This window comes from Cloeon dipterum, chromosome 2 (genome assembly GCF_949628265.1).
Source record: "Cloeon dipterum chromosome 2, ieCloDipt1.1, whole genome shotgun sequence".
NCBI classification, from domain to species: domain Eukaryota; kingdom Metazoa; phylum Arthropoda; class Insecta; order Ephemeroptera; family Baetidae; genus Cloeon; species Cloeon dipterum.
Window position 1 is genome coordinate 36,462,848 of NC_088787.1, and position 18,187 is coordinate 36,481,034.

General features: G+C 41.6%; 1 protein-coding gene and 1 long non-coding RNA gene across 2 annotated transcripts; both read right to left on the reverse strand.

Moving 5' to 3' along the window:
* Positions 1 to 9,573: 9,573 nt before the first annotated feature.
* On the reverse strand, positions 9,574 to 10,758 carry LOC135937923 (uncharacterized). The gene is made up of 4 exons (XR_010574574.1): positions 10,681 to 10,758; positions 10,254 to 10,596; positions 10,043 to 10,196; positions 9,574 to 9,678 (listed from the first exon to the last, which is right to left on the reverse strand). It is a non-coding gene; the product is annotated as an uncharacterized LOC135937923 (long non-coding RNA).
* Positions 10,759 to 15,460: 4,702 nt separating this feature from the next.
* LOC135937606 (uncharacterized) lies at positions 15,461 to 17,958 on the reverse strand. The gene is made up of 15 exons (XM_065480765.1): positions 17,505 to 17,958; positions 17,287 to 17,451; positions 16,784 to 17,238; positions 16,694 to 16,726; positions 16,614 to 16,646; positions 16,525 to 16,560; positions 16,354 to 16,383; positions 16,267 to 16,296; positions 16,175 to 16,204; positions 16,085 to 16,114; positions 15,997 to 16,025; positions 15,911 to 15,940; positions 15,810 to 15,848; positions 15,719 to 15,740; positions 15,461 to 15,643 (listed from the first exon to the last, which is right to left on the reverse strand). The coding sequence occupies exons 1-15, from the start codon at positions 17,809 to 17,811 to the stop codon at positions 15,461 to 15,463; spliced, it is 1,452 nt and encodes a 483-aa protein (XP_065336837.1). The 5' UTR covers positions 17,812 to 17,958.
* Between the last annotated feature and the right edge of the window lie 229 nt (positions 17,959 to 18,187).

Sequence of the window (18,187 nt, forward strand, 5' to 3'; positions counted from 1 at the left end):
CATCAATACGACAAGTCAGAAGTAAAAAAAATGAAGTGAGAAAGGGCACCATTCCTGGCAAACAACTTGATAAAACCTTGCTCCTAGGAGCAAAGTCGGAATGGGCCCAAACTAGAATGTTCAACACTTTAAAAATTTGCGAACACATACGCACTGCAAAGCGATGGGAACTGAACTATTGAACAAGATTTAAGTGTATGTGGCATTTCATTCCAATATTTCACTACTCTGAAGTCAAAAACATTTGTGCCCAGTTCTGTGCGGGCAGGAGGCTGCTGCAGTCTAGGGTACAAGTGGTCATCACCGCGGTGCACGCGCCCCAAGGTTATGCGAGCCATGGCGTCGTAGTCCGTAACTCCGGCCAAGCACTTTTTGAAGAACAGCAGGTCGTTATACCTGAGCTGAGCTGGGACAGATAGCATGTTCCGGTGTTCGGGCGGTGGGACGTGGCGGCCGTAAATGAAGTGTAGGCCACGATTTTGCAGACTGATCATTTTCTCCACGTTCGTTTTTGTTGTTGGATGCCATGCCGGTGAGCCGTAGAACATCTTGGTTTTGACCAAGGACAGATACGCTATTCTCTTTACTCGCTGGGTGCAGCCTTGCAAGTTGCGGGCCGCGAAACCAAGCGTTTGTGCTGCTTTCTTCCGCTGGATGTCTACGTGGTAATTCCAGCGGAGATCCTTGGAGATATGCACGCCAAGAAGTCGTTGTGTACTAACATACTCGAGGGTGACGCCACCGACAGTGTACCGTGGTTTGAACGGCAACCGTGAGCGTGAAATATCCATTACCACACACTTCTTGGCGTTAAGCTTCATACCATTGTTAATACACCAAACGTCAATTCTAGCAAGATCTTCCTGCAGCGTGTCTACGTCGTCAATGTTGCTCACCTCGTGGTACAGGGTGCAGTCGTCTGCATATTGAACGATATTTGTTTGCACAATTGCAGGAAGGTCCGAGACAAAAATATTAAACAACAGCGGTCCTAGAACACTTCCTTGTACCACACCCGAGGGAACCTCGCAGGACTCGCTGCGCGCTCCATTAAAGCGCACAAATTGGCTTCGTCCTACGAGGAAGTTTTTCAGCCACTCGAGTGCGGCACCGTGCACTCCGTGATGTTCTAGTTTCGAGAGTAATCTCTGCTGAGGAACCATGTCGAATGCCTTGGACCAGTCTAAAAACACGGCATGAACGTGATTTCCACTTTTTCCGTCGAGCTCAGCAGTCCAGGCATCTAACGTCCGCATTAACATGGTAGTACAGGATCGTTTTTCCCGAAAACCGTGTTGGCAGTCAGGCAGGCTGTTATTTCTTTGGAAGAAGCTTGCCAATTGATTTCTTATATGCTTCTCCAGTAATTTGCCGACTAGTGAGGTTACACTAATTGGCCTGTAATTTTTGAAATCACGTCTGTCGCCGTCTTTTGGGATAGGAGTGACCGCTGCGCACTTCCAGTCTGCTGGCAAATCACGTGCTTGCAGGGATAAGTTAAACACACTCGCAAGGCTGGGACTCAAGGATTTTTCGCACTTTCTTAAGAGAATGGCAGGGATGCCGTCTGGACCGGTAGCACTGTTACTGTCCAAGACAGAAAGGAGATTTTCCACATCGCTCGTTGTGATATGGAACTCACAGATTGTGTCATCTAGTTCTGGGGCCCGACGAACAAAGGGATAGTCATTTTCGATTGGCGAGAAGTTTTGCTTAAAGGAGGAAAGGAATTGACTTGCTATTTCCTGTGGCTCAGTGAACACTCGTCCTCCACCTGTAAAGCTGACAGTGTTTACTGGGACCTTCGTTTTCGAGTGGATATACTTCCAAAAATAGCCGCTCCGCCCGGTCCTCGCCCTAGAGTCCAAAACCAACAATCCTTGGCTGCTCTTGTTGCTTTTTGAGCCGCATTCCTCGCGGTTTCAAAGATTTCTCTTGACTCGGTGGATTTCTCGGTGCGCCATTTTGTGAACAGTTCGTTCTTCATCTTTAATAATTTTTCAGTCCCTTATTCAGCCATGGTACCAATTTTCGTTTGCCTTTCGTCTTTCTCGGTGGCACAAACTCCACCATGCTCTCAAGGACAGCGTTCTTCAAGGTTTCTTAAGCAACAAACAGGTCGTCGATGCTGGATATATCTTGCAGCTTCTCTTCTAAAGAGTTATTCAAACCTGTCCAGTTTGCTCGGCGCCAATCGGGCAGTGTTGTAGCAATCGGCGTCGGTCGTTTGGAGTCTATTTTCAGATGAATGAGTAAGGCCGAGTGGTCACTAACACCGTCAGTGACAGTTGCTGATGAGACGAGATTAGGGGTATCACAGAGGAACAGGTCTATTGTTTTCTCAGTTCTCGAAGTTGTTCTCGTTGAGTCCTGGATAAGTTGGGCGAAAGCCAAATCGTTAAATGCCTCCAAGAATCTTTCTGCCGGCGCAGCTTTGGGCTCTGCTGGCTCCTTGCTCCAGTTGATGTCTAAATTCATATCGCCCATCACCATGCAAGCGTCAAAATTATGTTGTTGCTCGGCTGCTAGATGAAACGAGCGGAGGAGTTCTTCGTTTTGCTCCGCGCTTGAGTTTGGGGCCCTGTAAACTGAAGCGATCAATACTCGGAGATTTGAGATCCTTACTTCGGCCCAGACCACTTCGGCCGCTGTCTCGAGTACCAGTTGTCTTCGCGGTTGAAGGTGTGGCATAATTGCAAGTAGGACTCCGCCAGCGGGAGGCTTTCCACCAACGCGGTCTTTTCGCAGCACGACGTAGTCAGTTGGTACAACCTCATGATCAAAAACATCACTGGAGAGCCAAGTTTCATTTATTGCTATTATTTCAGCGGCGTGCACCTCAAGAAGGGCAGCGATATCCGCAGCTCTCTTTCGATTTTTCAATGACCTGGCGTTGAAACACAGCAATTTAGCTCCTTTATTATTCATGCTCGTCCTCATTGTCCTGTGGATGCTCTGAGGTAGCGATATGGCGGCTGGCAGTGACCAGAGTGAATCTGAGAGTGAAGGAAGGGAGCATAGCATACAAGTATACCCACCATGTCTAAATTTATTTTTCTCTGCAGTATTCATTTTCAAGCAAGTAGCGTGGAACATTTTTTCGCACTCGGAGCAAATAATTTTTATTTGAGTGCGCCGGCCAGTTCGGTCACACTGCACGTAGAACATCTGGGGCCCGGGATTCAAATGTGTCTGTCCGCTTAGTGCAATGCGCATCAATAGATGCCAGGTCGCGCGCTTCTCAGGTGGAAACTGTGACGTCATGGAAAGAAAGATGGATGCGCTCACACAGCTGATTTTGCCGATTTCTATTTGAAACTGTCCGATTTGAAACTGTCCGATATCCGGTGTCAAACCATCGTGGCCGCAGGGACAGGAGGCGCCACCTGGTGCTGGTGTAAGATGAGAAATTTTCTGCTGGCCGGCGTTGTTGCATCTATACAGGCGGCGCGGGGTTGGTCCTCGGCGAGGTCTGAGCTTTACATCGTAATTCCTGACGTTACAAATTCCGAGACAGCCAAGTCCGGAATACATGCAGGAATTTCTCAATTTTCACTTTGAAAAATCGGGTCCAGGGACGAAATGTCTCGATTATGGGTTGAAGAGACACTCCGCGGCCCTCCTGGGCCCGAAAGTAAACTGAAACAATTCCAAAATCCGGGAAAAACGGTCAGAATCTGCCGCTGCTTCGCAAACGTGACCGGTTCTTACCTGGCGCTCTGCCCCACTGTCCGCAGACTCCACCAAATCCAAATTCTGACAAGGTAAAGTACCCAATTTTTAATGATAATATCATAATTTATTTTATTTCTAGATCGCGATCACTGGTTGGGATATGAGTAGCACGATTCGGAGCGATTTCAACGTGAAGGCTTTCAGAAACTCGCGATTGGCAAATGGTATGATGGATGTTGACGAGTTTTTTCATATTTATTAATTCGAGTGTATTATTTTATTAGCACTGACTCACTACTCAGACGACAAACTTGACTGGAATTCAAATGCACTCGTCATGGAAAGTGGAAATGAGAGTGGAGGACGGTTCTCATTTGGTGTGAACAAGGTAGAATTAGCTCCAAACGTGAGTTGAAATTTTTTTAATTTAATTTTTCGATGCTGCTATCATTTATTTATGTTTATAGGAAGCTGTGATCCTCACCAGAAAGGGGGGATATGTGAGAGTGATCAGATCAGACGATCGGGTGCTGACTTTCTTAGATGAAGGAGAGGAATTGTTCGTGAAAGATCTGTTCGTCTCAGTCGGTACACACAGAAAAAAAGTACTCAAATAGAGTCACTTGCGACGTGACTCTGGCTGAGGCACACGAAAATCTGACTCAGCTTGAGTCACTTGGCGAGCAAGCGGCTCAAGCTGAGTCGCCTGCTAGCCGCCTCGCGCTGCCGCACCGCTGCCGACGTCCTTTTACGTCGTTTTTCTGCCGATTTTCGCGACTTTCGGCACTTGCATAGGAATAATCATGGCCTCCTATTGTTTTTGTTGTTGTTATGGCTGATTTTCATGATGACAACATAACAAAAGTTCGGATAATTACGACCTTTGTTTCGATTTACATGGATGAGCAACATGACAGATATTTTTATTAAAAGTATTTTTCCTCTAGTTTTTCTCGGTATGTTTGTCATTTTTTTAAAGTTCAATAAATTTATCCAGCGTTCCAATTAATTTATAATTTTGCAACAAAATATGGTTTAGATTTTAAAATCAAGTTTGCTTTGCTGCGGCCGCCCTTGCATCTCATTGTCAGCTGTGACAACACCGACATGTGAGCCAAGCATGCTTGTTGGCCAATATAATATGCCGGTGACAACCCCCTGTACGCAACAAAGCACCCTTGCAATAAAGAGTTGATATAAAACGACCTTCGAAGACCAACCAACACGCCGGCTGCACTAAAAAGGTTCGCCTGTTTTTTTCTAAATACATAACCTTCAGTCAGATAATTTTCTCACTGGCCTTCACATTTAAATTTGTTTAATTATGTGTAAAACATTTATATCATATTTGACTTTCAGTGGTGAAAGGGAAAGCGGTAAAATAAAAGAAGCCCAATATCAGCCCAAATATAACCCTTTCTGTCCCTGCCCAGCTGTTCCATCTCCTCCAAAACGATGTGGAGTTTAATTCCTCGGAGAAGCCCCTCGAAAAAAGGATTTGACATGACTACTTCGAAGGCAAGCAGACCAACCCGCAAAAGCAGGTTTGTTTTAATAATCTGCACAATCATTTTTAATTTATTCAGATCTGTTTTCCACTGGCCTCTTCATTTAAATAAATTAAATCTTGTGTATTAAGACTAATTATATTTGTCTTTCAGAAGTGAGCGATGCTCGATGTTCATAAGTCTTGCGGCGAGGTTGCCTTAAAGGAAGTCTGTCAGCCAGAATCACCAAAACGAACCCTGCCATGTCACTGACCAGTTCGTCTACCTTCTCCACAGAGATCTATGTCATGGAGGACCGCAGCCATCTGAGTAGCTTGATGTCCTCCATGCCGAAGATGTCTTTGGAGCTGGTGGACGAGCTGTAGCTGGTGGACGAGCAGGAGCTGGTGGACGAGCTGGAGCTGGTGGACGAGCAGGAGCTGGTGGACGAGCAGGAGCTGGTGGACGAGCTGTAGCTGGTGGACGAGCTGTAGCTGGTGGACGAGCAGGAGCTGGTGGACGAGCTGTAGCTGGTGGACGAGCAGGAGCTGGTGGACGAGCAGGAGCTGGTGGACGAGCAGGAGCTGGTGGACGAGCAGGAGCTGGTGGACGAGCAGGAGCTGGTGGACGAGCTGTAGCTGGTGGACGAGCAGGAGCTGGTGGACGAGCTGTAGCTGGTGGACGAGCAGGAGCTGGTGGACGAGCAGGAGCTGGTGGACGAGCTGGAGCTGGTGGACGAGCAGGAGCTGGTGGACGAGCAGGAGCTGGTGGACGAGCTGTAGCTGGTGGACGAGCTGTAGCTGGTGGACGAGCAGGAGCTGGTGGACGAGCAGGAGCTGGTGGACGAGCAGGAGCTGGTGGACGAGCTGTAGCTGGTGGACGAGCTGTAGCTGGTGGACGAGCAGGAGCTGGTGGACGAGCTGTAGCTGGTGGACGAGCAGGAGCTGGTGGACGAGCAGGAGCTGGTGGACGAGCAGGAGCTGGTGGACGAGCAGGAGCTGGTGGACGAGCAGGAGCTGGTGGACGAGCAGGAGCTGGTGGACGAGCTGTAGCTGATGGACGAGCTGTAGCTGGTGGACGAGCAGGAGCTGGTGGACGAGCTGTAGCTGGTGGACGAGCAGGAGCTGGTGGACGAGCTGTAGCTGGTGGACGAGCTGTAGCTGATGGACGAGCTGTAGCTGATGGACGAGCTGTAGCTGATGGACGAGCTGTAGCTGGTGGACGAGCAGGAGCTGGTGGACGAGCTGTAGCTGGTGGACGAGCAGGAGCTGGTGGACGAGCTGTAGCTGGTGGACGAGCTGTAGCTGATGGACGAGCTGTAGCTGATGGACGAGCTGTAGCTGGTGGACGAGCAGGAGCTGGTGGACGAGCTGCCTGATCAGCGCTAATCTAGGTGATTGCGGCAGACAAATTCCATTTGTGGCTCTCTCGCCTGTCTTTGTGGCGGTTGCTCGTTTCTCCAGGGTAGTGTCGGTTTCGACGGCTCCAACGACGTCGCGCCGGGTCTACCCGATAGTGTTCTCGTCTCGACCAACTACTACTAAATAAATATATCTTAAAGAGACGATTCCAAAATTGACACCAGCTTTCGCCGTCCAGCTCTTCCTCAGAGATCTTCGGCAAGGAGGACCGCAGCCGGCCAACACGGCGTGCCTCACTTCATTTATTTAAATCGTCGGTCGTATTTCCAGTTGCATGATAATGCTCACCGAAGCCATTTTTAATAATTTAAAAAATTTAATGGTTCATTAAATAAATTTTTTACCATCATTTGTTACAATAATTATATTATGATCTTTCTTTCCTCACACATCATATGCGTATTCTCTTTAACATGTTTATAGTGATAAATATCTTCATGAAGTTAGATTCAAAAATTTTTCAAACAAAATATAAAGGTTGTGCCAGGATAGTTTGGAAATAAAATACTTTGTGTACAACTTTGTTTAACAATTTTCTTTTTATTGGCGAAATTACCAGTACAAATGACACTTTATTTGCATTGCTTATACATGCAAATTCTTGTGGCCAATTTTGGCTCGTAGAAATTAAATTTTCTATCCTCAGGCAGTTTGTTTCAGCACATAAGTTCAAAACAAAGTTTTATCCAGTACATCTAAAATTCAGTAATTAAAATGGGAAAATCAAATGGTTGAATTAGATGTCACTGCAGCGAATTTCTTCCTGAACTCAGAAAGTTTTTTGGATGTGTTCGCTGCTTGAATGTTGAGGATTTCTGTATCCAAAAATTGAAATGTGTTTTTACTGACTTCTGGGTAGTGGCAAGAGAATGCGTAGTACGCGCCAACAATGGCTTCGTATACTTGCAAGGCAGTTGGAGATGTTTTAGAGAAGATCACTATTTTCTCAGCCAGTATGAATGTTTCGACGATGACCCCATCGGTACTCAAGTAGGAAACACTAGCTGGACCATTTGCCTTGTACTTGTTTGGTAGATTGGGTTTGGTACCAGCTCCAAGCTAATATTTATTTGAGTAATAATTATTTAATAAAAGGTAAAAATAAAAAAAATAGTAAAATACCTTTTCAATGGTGAAGGCAGACAGGTAATTTTTGTTGGAGTTGACTTTTAAATCCTTCTCAAGTTCTGAGATCAGCTCCAATTTATCTGCTTCTGTGGCACCAGGTTTGTTATAGAACTGCTGCAGATTTTCCATGAGAACATGGAACCTGTCCCTAACCGCGCTTTCTGCTTGCTCAATCACCAGGTAAAATTCCGCCCTCACCTGGAAGAATATATTTCAATGAATTATTTCTTATATCAAGTATAATATTATATTACCACATCAAAGTTGGCCATGCAAGGAAAAAGCTTAATCACTTGTTTTACAGAGTCACTGCTCATCACAGCAGACCTCCTTTCTTCCGTGCAGAGTGGCAAGGAGTTAATTATAGCAGCTGAGTTGAAGATTTTTGTCTTCATCATCTCAAAGGGCCCTAAAAATGAGAGATATAAAAATTCCATAAATATATCTAAATCAAATATTATAGAGATAATATAATACAATATTTTGCCAGCAAGATAAATTTCCTCAAACCCATATTCCAAAGTAAAAAGATACACACATAGATGAGAAAGAAAGATTTAAGTCATATAAGCCAGATTAATAATATACCTATGTATAATGTTAACAGCTTAAGTAATTATATGTTGGGGTAGTAATATAATTTTGAAAAAAATTGCATCCAATAATCTACTCCAAATAGCAAAAAATTGCACTTGAATGAGAATGCAATGCGCCCAAAATGATGAAAATTATAGGTTGTCCTTTCTTCTTTTCTAAGAAACACATTTTAAGCTAAAAATATTCGATTTTTTACCTAGCACACTGGTTTCCTTGGTAAGTTTTCTCTTCTTTTTGGCTTGTTCAGATTGACTAGCTGATGCAAGTTGTTTGTCGACTGCAGGATTTTTCACAAGGGTTCCTCTTTGTCTTTGTTCATCTGCCACTTGCTGTCCATCACGTGACCTGAAGTTCCTGGCGAACTTGGTAAGCATCCGCTTCAGATTTGGCTGTGTCATAAAATTTTAAGTAAATAATATGGTGATATTTAATTCATAATGCTTACTACAAATTGCGGCACATCAAGCTGGGGAAAATTAATTAGGAGGAATGTGATGTAAGTTTCGTAGTCTGCTTTGGAGGGATGTAGCTTCAGCTGAAGTAAATGGAGTCCTGCTTCACGCACAATTGGTGCTGTGTTTATCAGCAGTCTTTTCTCTTCGACAATTTTTTCCACTGCTTGGCTTAGTTTTAAAGATGGGATATCACTTATCTTGAGCGAGCTTGCTGTCTCTTTAGTCTTAGAGCGGGGCTGGTGCTGAATAACCAACAAATTCTGGACCTCAGTTGGTATTTCAATGGCGGTGTCCATGCTGATCAACTCTTCATCGCCAACAATTTTTGACGAGCTCTAATTAATTTTATGTTTTTTAGTTAATTTATTAAAATGCATCTAACAATAAAATATTTACCTCATCTTGCTCAACACTACTGCCATGACCATAATATTGTGACTGCTTGGGAGAGTTAAGTTGGGCTGGTGCCTCAAGAACCTCAATCTGAATGTCTTCCAACAGAGGAAAAGTTCTGCGTTCAGCTTCACTCTAAAAATTATCATAAATATATATGTATTAGCATATTAAGGACTATACTTTTCCAGGCAAAATACTACCTGCTTTACTGGCGAGTTCCTTGGTAAAAGTCGAACATTAACGACTTTTAAATCAGTTGGTAAAATTTTTGTTTTTGGAACGAACTGCACAGTTTCACTACGGGTCGAATCGTAGTATTCAAAAATAGGGAAATGTGTTTTAAGCTTGTTTTGTAAGTATGGATCAAATTCGGAGTATTCCTCAAATTCCGATTTGAGCTGTTTAAATAGCGTCGGGGTTTTGATGGCGGGCGCGACAAAAGATCAGCTTTAGCAATAAAATGAAGATTCTCCACGCGAACAGGTCGCAGGCGAGGACGCCGAATCAGCCACCGAGAACCTGGAAATTATTTGTTTTTTTTAATCACTGGATGGGTAGCTAAACTAGAATCACACCCGTGCCTTTCTTTGAATTTTAAAAAAAGATCCCCCCAATTATTTACTTAAATAATCAAATTTTAAAATCATTTAGTCTCTCTAATTAATTTTTTAAAATTTTATTCACCATCCAGATCCCCTTTCTTAGAGAATAAAGTAAGATTTAGGCACCTAATTTAAGTAAATAAATAATATGATAAGAAAGTAAAGAATCCCACTGAGCAAGAATGGCGTGTTAGTGATTGATTTCTGGCATGAAGCCAAAATCACTCACACAAGTAAAAGGAGTGACGCCCCAACAAAATACCCTAGTTCACCGTCTTTACCTGAGCCAGGGGGAGGGCGCTGCTGAGGGTGAGACTCTCCCTCCAGTCTATCCCATCAGCTGCGACTTGAGGGGCGGCCCGAAATAAAAAGAGCTGCAGCGGACCACTCGGGGCAGATGCGAGCTGCCTAACACCTGAGAGGTGCTGCTCCTAACTGGAAAGAGGCAATTTGACTCTAATCCTAGGAAGCGACTTGGCAAAGGAATCCTACCTGTTGACCAGGCGAAGTGGAGTCCTCTCTCTCGAAAGGTAAGGCCAGCTTTACGGGTCTCATGCGCCTCGTACTCATCTCCGCTTCTGTTCACAGGGGATTCCTTGAGAAGACCTTCCCGGGGACGAGCCCCCCAGCGCGGTGGAGCCACGATCTGGGCACCCTTTGGGGTCCGCAGAAGCCGGGAAGACCTCTTGTCTTGGATGAGGAGGGAACAGACACTGCAGACCTACTTCCTGTAAGTAGCATACTCCCCGGTCTACCTGGGCAGTCTGATCACCTGTCTTGTTTTCCGCAGAGTGAGAGTGCTCGGGGAAGTTTGAGCCAGGCTGCAGCCTACGTCCTGAGAAGTGAGAGAAAATTAGAGCACTGACAGCAGGTAGGATATCAGTGAAATGGGCGGGTGCGGGATTTAATATTCCCATACCTGGCCACTCTCTTGATACTGACAAATTCTTGTCCTCACCTCCGCTAAACCTCTGACTTATGTTGCAGGGTACCCGGGAGTAGTGATATAGCACCGATTTAACCACCACAAAGCATTTGATTCCGCACATAACCCCCCCCCCCACATAACCCCCCCCCCCCCACAGCCTCCTCCCCCACCCCTTACCCTCCCATTACTCCTGCCTCCTCCCCCACCCCTCCCCCACCCCTCCACCACCCCTCCACCACCCCTTACCCTCCCATTACTCCTCCCCTTCCCATCTCACCTAACACCTCCCATAACCCACCCTCTCAACAACCAATACTTCAGGTACAATCTTTGTTAGGAATAAATAAGGAAAGTCAAAATCTTACATTTTTAATATTTATTTTATTTTCCTTGGTAAAAACAATACACCACAACTTAAACAAAAAATTATTGCATCAAGAGCTTGTGATAATACAATTCACAAAGATTCATCAGATCTGATTCATACATCTTGAATTTAATGTTGTCAACACAACTAGACGGGTCTTCTGAAAAGCATTTGTCTAATTCCTGAAACTTTGGAAGTGTGCCTTGCATCAGCTTGAGACAAACACGAATATCTGTCAGTTTCGAAACAAGTACTCCATATTCAAATTCAGTTAAACAAAAGTTGCATTTTCCTCGCAACTCACGCAAAATTATGTTTTTACCATCTGCACTCGTTTTCACATGGAAATTATCAGTTTTGCCATTACGTTTTGTTGTAAAAATAGTTTGAATCTCTGATGATTGAAGAAACATAAGTGCCAATGTATCAACAGTAATTTTCCATTTATCATTTTTTTCACAAAGCATCATAACATCGCTATTATAACATCTTCTTAGCACAATCGTTGGTGCAATCATTTCCATCCTCTTGTTAATATATCCAGCAGTCCAGAGACGATTGCTTATCATTTGTTCCATCACCTCCATTAGATAAGAGAAGTCCTGCGGTGTGATCTCAAACTTGTCAGAAGCATAAGAAGTCCACGTAAAATATAGCTCATCATTGTCAGGTTTGATTTTAAAAAATTTTGTTTGACCACCTCGTGTTAAAAGCGATTTGATATAAAAATGATCTTTACTAAGATCCGATAAAGTGTCTGGCAAAAGCTCATAACTTTTCTGCTCTTCTTTGTCCCAAATACAAATTTCAATGTCTGACCCGCCACTTTTGTAGAAGACGCACACATCTTTTTCATCACCGATTGAGAACGTCTTCTGCAGGTGAGCCATGATGCAGACTGTGTGATGAGGGAGAAGAATCACGAGATTATATACAAAAACCAAACATGTTGGAGGGGGTGGAAGAGTGGTTTACACTATACTCTCAAAGTGATTCACCATTACATTTCGTGGAACCTTGGATGGATTTACTTCCCGCTTTCAAACATGACCTCCAATTTATAATGACCATAAGGAAGTGTGGAATGATCTGGTAAAATACAACGTTTATCATCATGAGGGTCTAAAGCTAATTTACAAATTCTAGACGTATAAAACTTATGATTAACAGAGGTAATATTAGAAAAAGTAACAAATTTTCTCTTGTTGTTAAGTACACAGTCAACAAAATCAGCATGAGTAAGCTCGTTCTTTATTGAACATTTTTTAACTCCTTTAGCTTTTTTATACTCTCCATCGTCACAAATATAGGAGTACATTTTTGATCTGGGTGCTACAAACTCACTAATCAAGGAACCCTTCAATTCATCCTTGAACTTACCATACACCTTTGAATTATCAGGTGAATAGAGAGGATGCATTTTGGGAAGTGAACTAAAATCTAAATGTTGGGATATCTGTTTAAACTCTTTGTTAAAATGGTTTGTTTTAAAAGCAGCAATAACACCATCTGTATCAATTAAGCATAGCGAAAGTCGGTCACCAAATTGTTTTTTCAACACATCATAATAGAACCAGAACATATAATATTTGGACCAATAAAGAATATTCATGCCTACGATAATAGGTCGATCCATGACAATAACTCCTTTTTGCATTTCTACAATAGCCATCCCATGACCGATAATTACTCTTTCTATAAAAGTAGGCTTACGAACTAGTTTCAAAAGAGCACGTTCATCATTGACAAGTTTAATTTGAATGTGTTTACGAACGTTTTCTATAGTTCGACCAAAAACTGAGTTAGTGAACAATTTATATAGATTCTTTTCACAATCGGTTTTTGCTGCAGAACGAAATTCCTGCATGATCTCTACATATGGTTTCATAAACGGCTTTTGTTTGAATGAAAGGACTCTTATGAATATGTACAATTTTAACACCTAACTGCTTAGCCTGCTGCACTAAAGCGAGGGAAGCCTTACATTTGTATTTGGGAAGCAGATCCAAAATTAATTTGGGAAATTTTGAGGTTTCATTAGGTATTTTGTGCACGGGGAAAGGTGGAAGACAACTTAAAAAGTTATGACATTCTCTAGGATAAACACAATCGAATTCAAGAACAAAACCTGTATCTCCCATAGGACTGATATTCTCCCAATCAAAATGTTTCGGATCAATGAATTTATATTCAGCATAAGGTAATGGATATGTCATCATACAATAGCTGTATAAAGCTGTACAGTCAAAATAGCCTATTTTCTCAGTATCAGTAGCTTTTACATATCTACGACCGATCTGACAGATTCCACCAGCTATCCCCGATTCAACAAAATCAAATATTTCATCGTCTGAAATCAACTCTATTTCTATCTTCGTTAATTTTGTCATTAAATTGATGGACAAATGGCTAATTGTGTAGAAGTGACATAAATCAATTTTGAATTTTTCATAGATAATCGAGCGGAAGAATAAAAGAACATCAAGCATAATTAGTACGTCTTTTTTTAGATACACAGAGCAATAGTCACGCATTGTTGTACACTTGAATGCTTTCCAATGTGACTTGGCAACCTCGTAATCCGCAAAAGACAAAGATTCCATGCTTAAATCATTATAAAAATGTTTGATAGCAGGCAAATTTGGATAGTTCAATTGCTCCAAATCAGTCAAGAATTTATATGGAAAAATGCCTTTCCCCGTAACATGCTCGTGAACATCAACAGGAAAATTTCTCTTTGTTTCTATGAATGATTGATTCGGAAGCGCAGAGGCCAATGAATCCAATGATTCACTGAAAAATTTATATAAATCTAAGAAACGTACTTCAACACCATTCATAATAATCGAAAATGAAATGTATCGCTCACGTGTGGATGGTATTACATTTACTCTGAAATTTCTTCTCAAAAACATCAAAACCAAGAAATGACCATCATAATTACAGTTATTGTGAATGTATACAGGTAAGAAATGAATTCTTTTCATGTTTAAATTACATCTGGAGCAACACGCACCATTGCGTACATTATTTTGTGACAAACAGTGATCGTGTTCTCTGCACTTAACATTAACATCATCAAAAGCAATACCACAAAAATAGCAATTAGTCATAGCATCAAATTCAATCTGCTGACTTTCGCTCATATGTATCGGAAATTCTCTCTGCAACACCTTTTTAATTGGTTTCGTGATTTTGTCAAAATATCTGATAATCTCATTTTCGAGTTGCTGCTCGTTAGACATGTGATGGTAATAACCAAGGGGCACATCTGGAACTTCTTCCCGATCATATATTGAATGTAAAAAAGCTCCAAAGGCAAAAGGAAGGTGATGTTCAGTCACGACTGAAGAACTTGTTTCTGGTTCTCTATGAGTTGTGTGGACAGGAACCAATAATGCCTCCATGTCAAATGCCACCAGAAATGGACATCGAACAGCAGAGCTATATTTTTCAAATTTGAACACGGAAGCTTGTTTTGGCATTTTAATACGTGTGTATTTCCCAGTTGGACATCGAATTTCGTGATCAGTTAATTTTGATTGCGTATCAAAATTCATCAAACATCTAACGCAAATAAACATCTTGTGTTGTCTTTTATTGACCATGTTAGAAACAAGACGACTAAGGTCGGATATCAATGTCCAGTGTGCACTTTCCCCCCTGACTATGAACAAAAGGTTAAAATGATATTGCTTCTTTTCGAATGAAGTCCTTACAGGAAAAACTTGACATTTCTCATCCAACGTAAAAATATTGATCGAAACGTGAGAGTTTTTCCGTAGAAAATTTTTAACTTCCTTTACCGAGACAGGAAACTCGATGTTCCAGTTAAATAAATGCTGCAACCCAGCTTCAGCAGCAACGTTTACACGACCATATCGTGTTTTGTACAAAGATGCGAGAATACAATGTTTGAAACACTCTACACAAGTTTTTTGTTTGCATCTGAGGTTGATGACAGCTCTTTTGAATGCAATTTTTGTGGGTAATGTTAGGTATGAACTACCAGGAACAAATCTATATTTACTAACTCTAATCTCTAAGCACTTGACACGAGCAAAAGTAAACCCACTTCCTTTAAATGTGTAAAGTTCGCTCTCTTCAATCATCTTTGCAAAGTGTCTTTCCACATTTTGTGTAATATCGTTAACGTTAAAGAGAGCAGAATTTGCTGATTTGAAATTAGCATCCTTGGTTACATCTAGCGGATTATTGTAAACGCAAACCATAAACAAGTTGAATTTAATAGATTTTTGAAGAATTAACTCTGCTTCTAATATTTTAGCAACTCTTTCACTGTTTGTTGAGAGAAACGATTCGATTGAGATTTGTTTTTCTTTATTTTGAATGAGATAGTCCGTAAAGTTTCCACCAAATATTGATTTTCCAACGAAAATGTTATCAGTTCAATTTGTAGCTCAGGTTTCTTCTGCGAATCAAAATTTCTTCACTAGGAAGATCGATCACGCTATCACCATCGATGATGTTTCTTCCACTGCTGGGAAGATCGATGTTGATTGCATCAACACTCTCTTCACCACCGGCCTGCATCTCATATGCGTGGTTTCTTCTTGCGAGTAGCTCCTGAAGCGGTATTTATCCCATCGGACGATCTCCCACTCCTTGTTGGAAGATTGGGTGGGTCCTCTGATGCTCTACGCAGATTGTCGGGTCCGCCAACCTTGAAAAATAAAAATAAACACAAATTTAACATAAATCCTTGAATATTAAATAAATCCTCGAGTATTACCTGTGTTTCATGGTGTAGCAGGTTTCCGGGTCCAGGTACCTTGAAACAAAAAAAAAACTAGTATGAGTAATCATTTATAAAAATCGCTTGATATAAACTACAGCTTCCTGGTGAGCACTGGGTCCACCAACCTTGAAACAAAAAAAGAGTATGAGAAACATTTAAAAACTGGTTTGATATGAAATACCACTTCCTGGTGAGCACTATTTCAGCAACCTTGAAACAAAAAATAACCAGTATGAGTAACAGATTAAAAATCTTTTGATATAAACTACCATTTCTTGGTGAGCACTGGGTCCAGCAACCTTGAAACAAAAAATAAATAGTATGAATAACATTTAAAAAACTGGTTTGATATAAACTACCACTTCCTGGTGAGCACTAGGTGCAGCAACCTTGAAACAAAAAATAAATAGTGTGAGTAACATTTAAAAAAAATCGCATGATAAAAAATTACCGCTTCCTGGTGAGCACTGGATCCAGCAACCTAGAAACAAAAAATAGTGTGAGTAATCACTTACAATTATCACTTGATATAAACTACCGTTTCCTGTTGAGCGCTAGGTCCGGCAGTCTTGAAACAAAAAAAATATTATGAGTAATCAACATAAGAGATCATTTCCTTGGAATAACCACCGCTTCTTGGTATGCACCAGTTCTGACCACCTTGTAAAAAGAAATTAGTGTTATTTGTAAAATCATTGAAAAAAGTTACCTCAACTCGACGTCGTGGATCACGTGATTCGAAAACCTAAACAAAAAATTATAATTAGTGTCAATTATAAAATTCAGTGTAAACAATACCAATGCTTCGTTTGAAGAATCAGAATCCAAATCCTTGAAAAAAAAACAGTTAAGGTGAATAAATTGAAAAAGTAACTTACCACAACCAGATCTTCTTCTGATCGACTGAGTTGCTGCAAAATATTTACCATAACTTAAACCATTACATTATATTAAAATAAAATACATACACGTCTGCTTCTTTCGAAGAGCTCCAATTCAACAGCTGCCAGATCATAGTTGAAGAGATCATCCAAGTCATCCTCAAGAGAGACTTCCTCAACATCGAGAACTGCTCGCGGACCGGTCGTGTCAATGTAGCGGAAGTAATTCGTGTACGCCAACATCGCATTCCTTTGCATCGTGTAGCGAGCTATCGGATTGAATTGATAGCTCTGTGTCACAGTGCTCATGTGTCGCTCAAACACGTTCATCTGCCCAGTCGAGGTAGAGACGATATCGCTGTGCGCTCGAATGTTCAGCTGGTGATGCACTTGTTGTCCCACTCGCAATTGAATGGAGTTGAGGGTCCTGGCACTATTCACAGTGATCTCGACAGGGTTGAATCGCGCCAAATTCAAGTGACCAAAATCACAGTGGCTCTGCGCATTCGGGGACATGTTCTGATGAAAGAGTCTTCTGCGCTCTGAAAATTTAATTAGTATCACATTTTTTAAACCGAATAATTTTTTACCTTCCAACAGCTGCTCCATGCTAGAAGCTCTAGGATCTGAGCAAATTTGTCTCAGATGACGCATTAGGCGCTGTCCAACTTCCTCACGGTCGACACGGAAACCAGCAGCATTAGTTTCCAGAACTATCAGAGAATTGTCGACGACAGATTCTTCAGGTTCAGGCACTGAAAGAAAGTTAATTAATGTAACAATTAAAATTATTTAATAGTAAATTTACCAATTGCTAAACTGGCTGGGAGAAGGAAGCACTGGTTGGGAGTGGCGAATGCTCTACAAAGCATACATCTCCCAACATACCCGGTATGAAGACACTCAAGACACGCCGGATGTCCACAGTGGATGACAGCGGAAGCACTATTCACAAGACAGATGCAGCAGATCGATGAGAAGCTCAATCTATCCCGAGGCACTGCTATCTCCCAATCGTGTTCAGCTCTGCTCATCATACTGTGCATGCTCACGTCACGTCGAAAATGGAACCTTGCGTGAATTTCAGAACAGTCTGGACTGATAGCAACATGCATCTGCGCTATCCTCCGTGGATCTGGAAAAATATTTGGAGAAAATTTGTAAAAAAATTTAAAAAAAATGGAAAATTGTAAAAAATAAAAAAATAAAGAAAGAGGATTTAAAGAAAAAAAGAGAAAAAGGATTAAAGAGAAAGAAAGGAAAGAATTAAAATGAACAATACAGAAAAATAATAGAGATAATAAAAAGAGCAATTTGAAAAAAGTAAAGAAAGAGAAAAATGAAAAAAGAAAAGAAAAAAAATAAAAATAAATAAAGTAAAGAAAAGAAGAAAGGAAATAAATAAAAATGAACAATACAGAAAAGAAATAGAGATAATAAAAAGAGCAATCTGAAAAAAGTAAAGAAAAAAAAGTTTTCAATAAATAAAGT

Excerpts from the sequence above, each read along its gene's own strand:
- LOC135937606 (XM_065480765.1), bottom strand. The coding sequence starts at position 17,811 with ATGCATGTTGCTATCAGTCCAGACTGTTCTGAAATTCACGCAAGGTTC. Across the intron at positions 17,452-17,504 it reads CCCAGCCAGTTTAGCAATTG|TGCCTGAACCTGAAGAATCT; the intron begins GTAAATTTACTA and ends ACTTTCTTTCAG. Across the intron at positions 16,026-16,084 it reads CCAGTGCTCACCAAGAAATG|GTTGCTGAAATAGTGCTCAC; the intron begins GTAGTTTATATC and ends TTTTGTTTCAAG.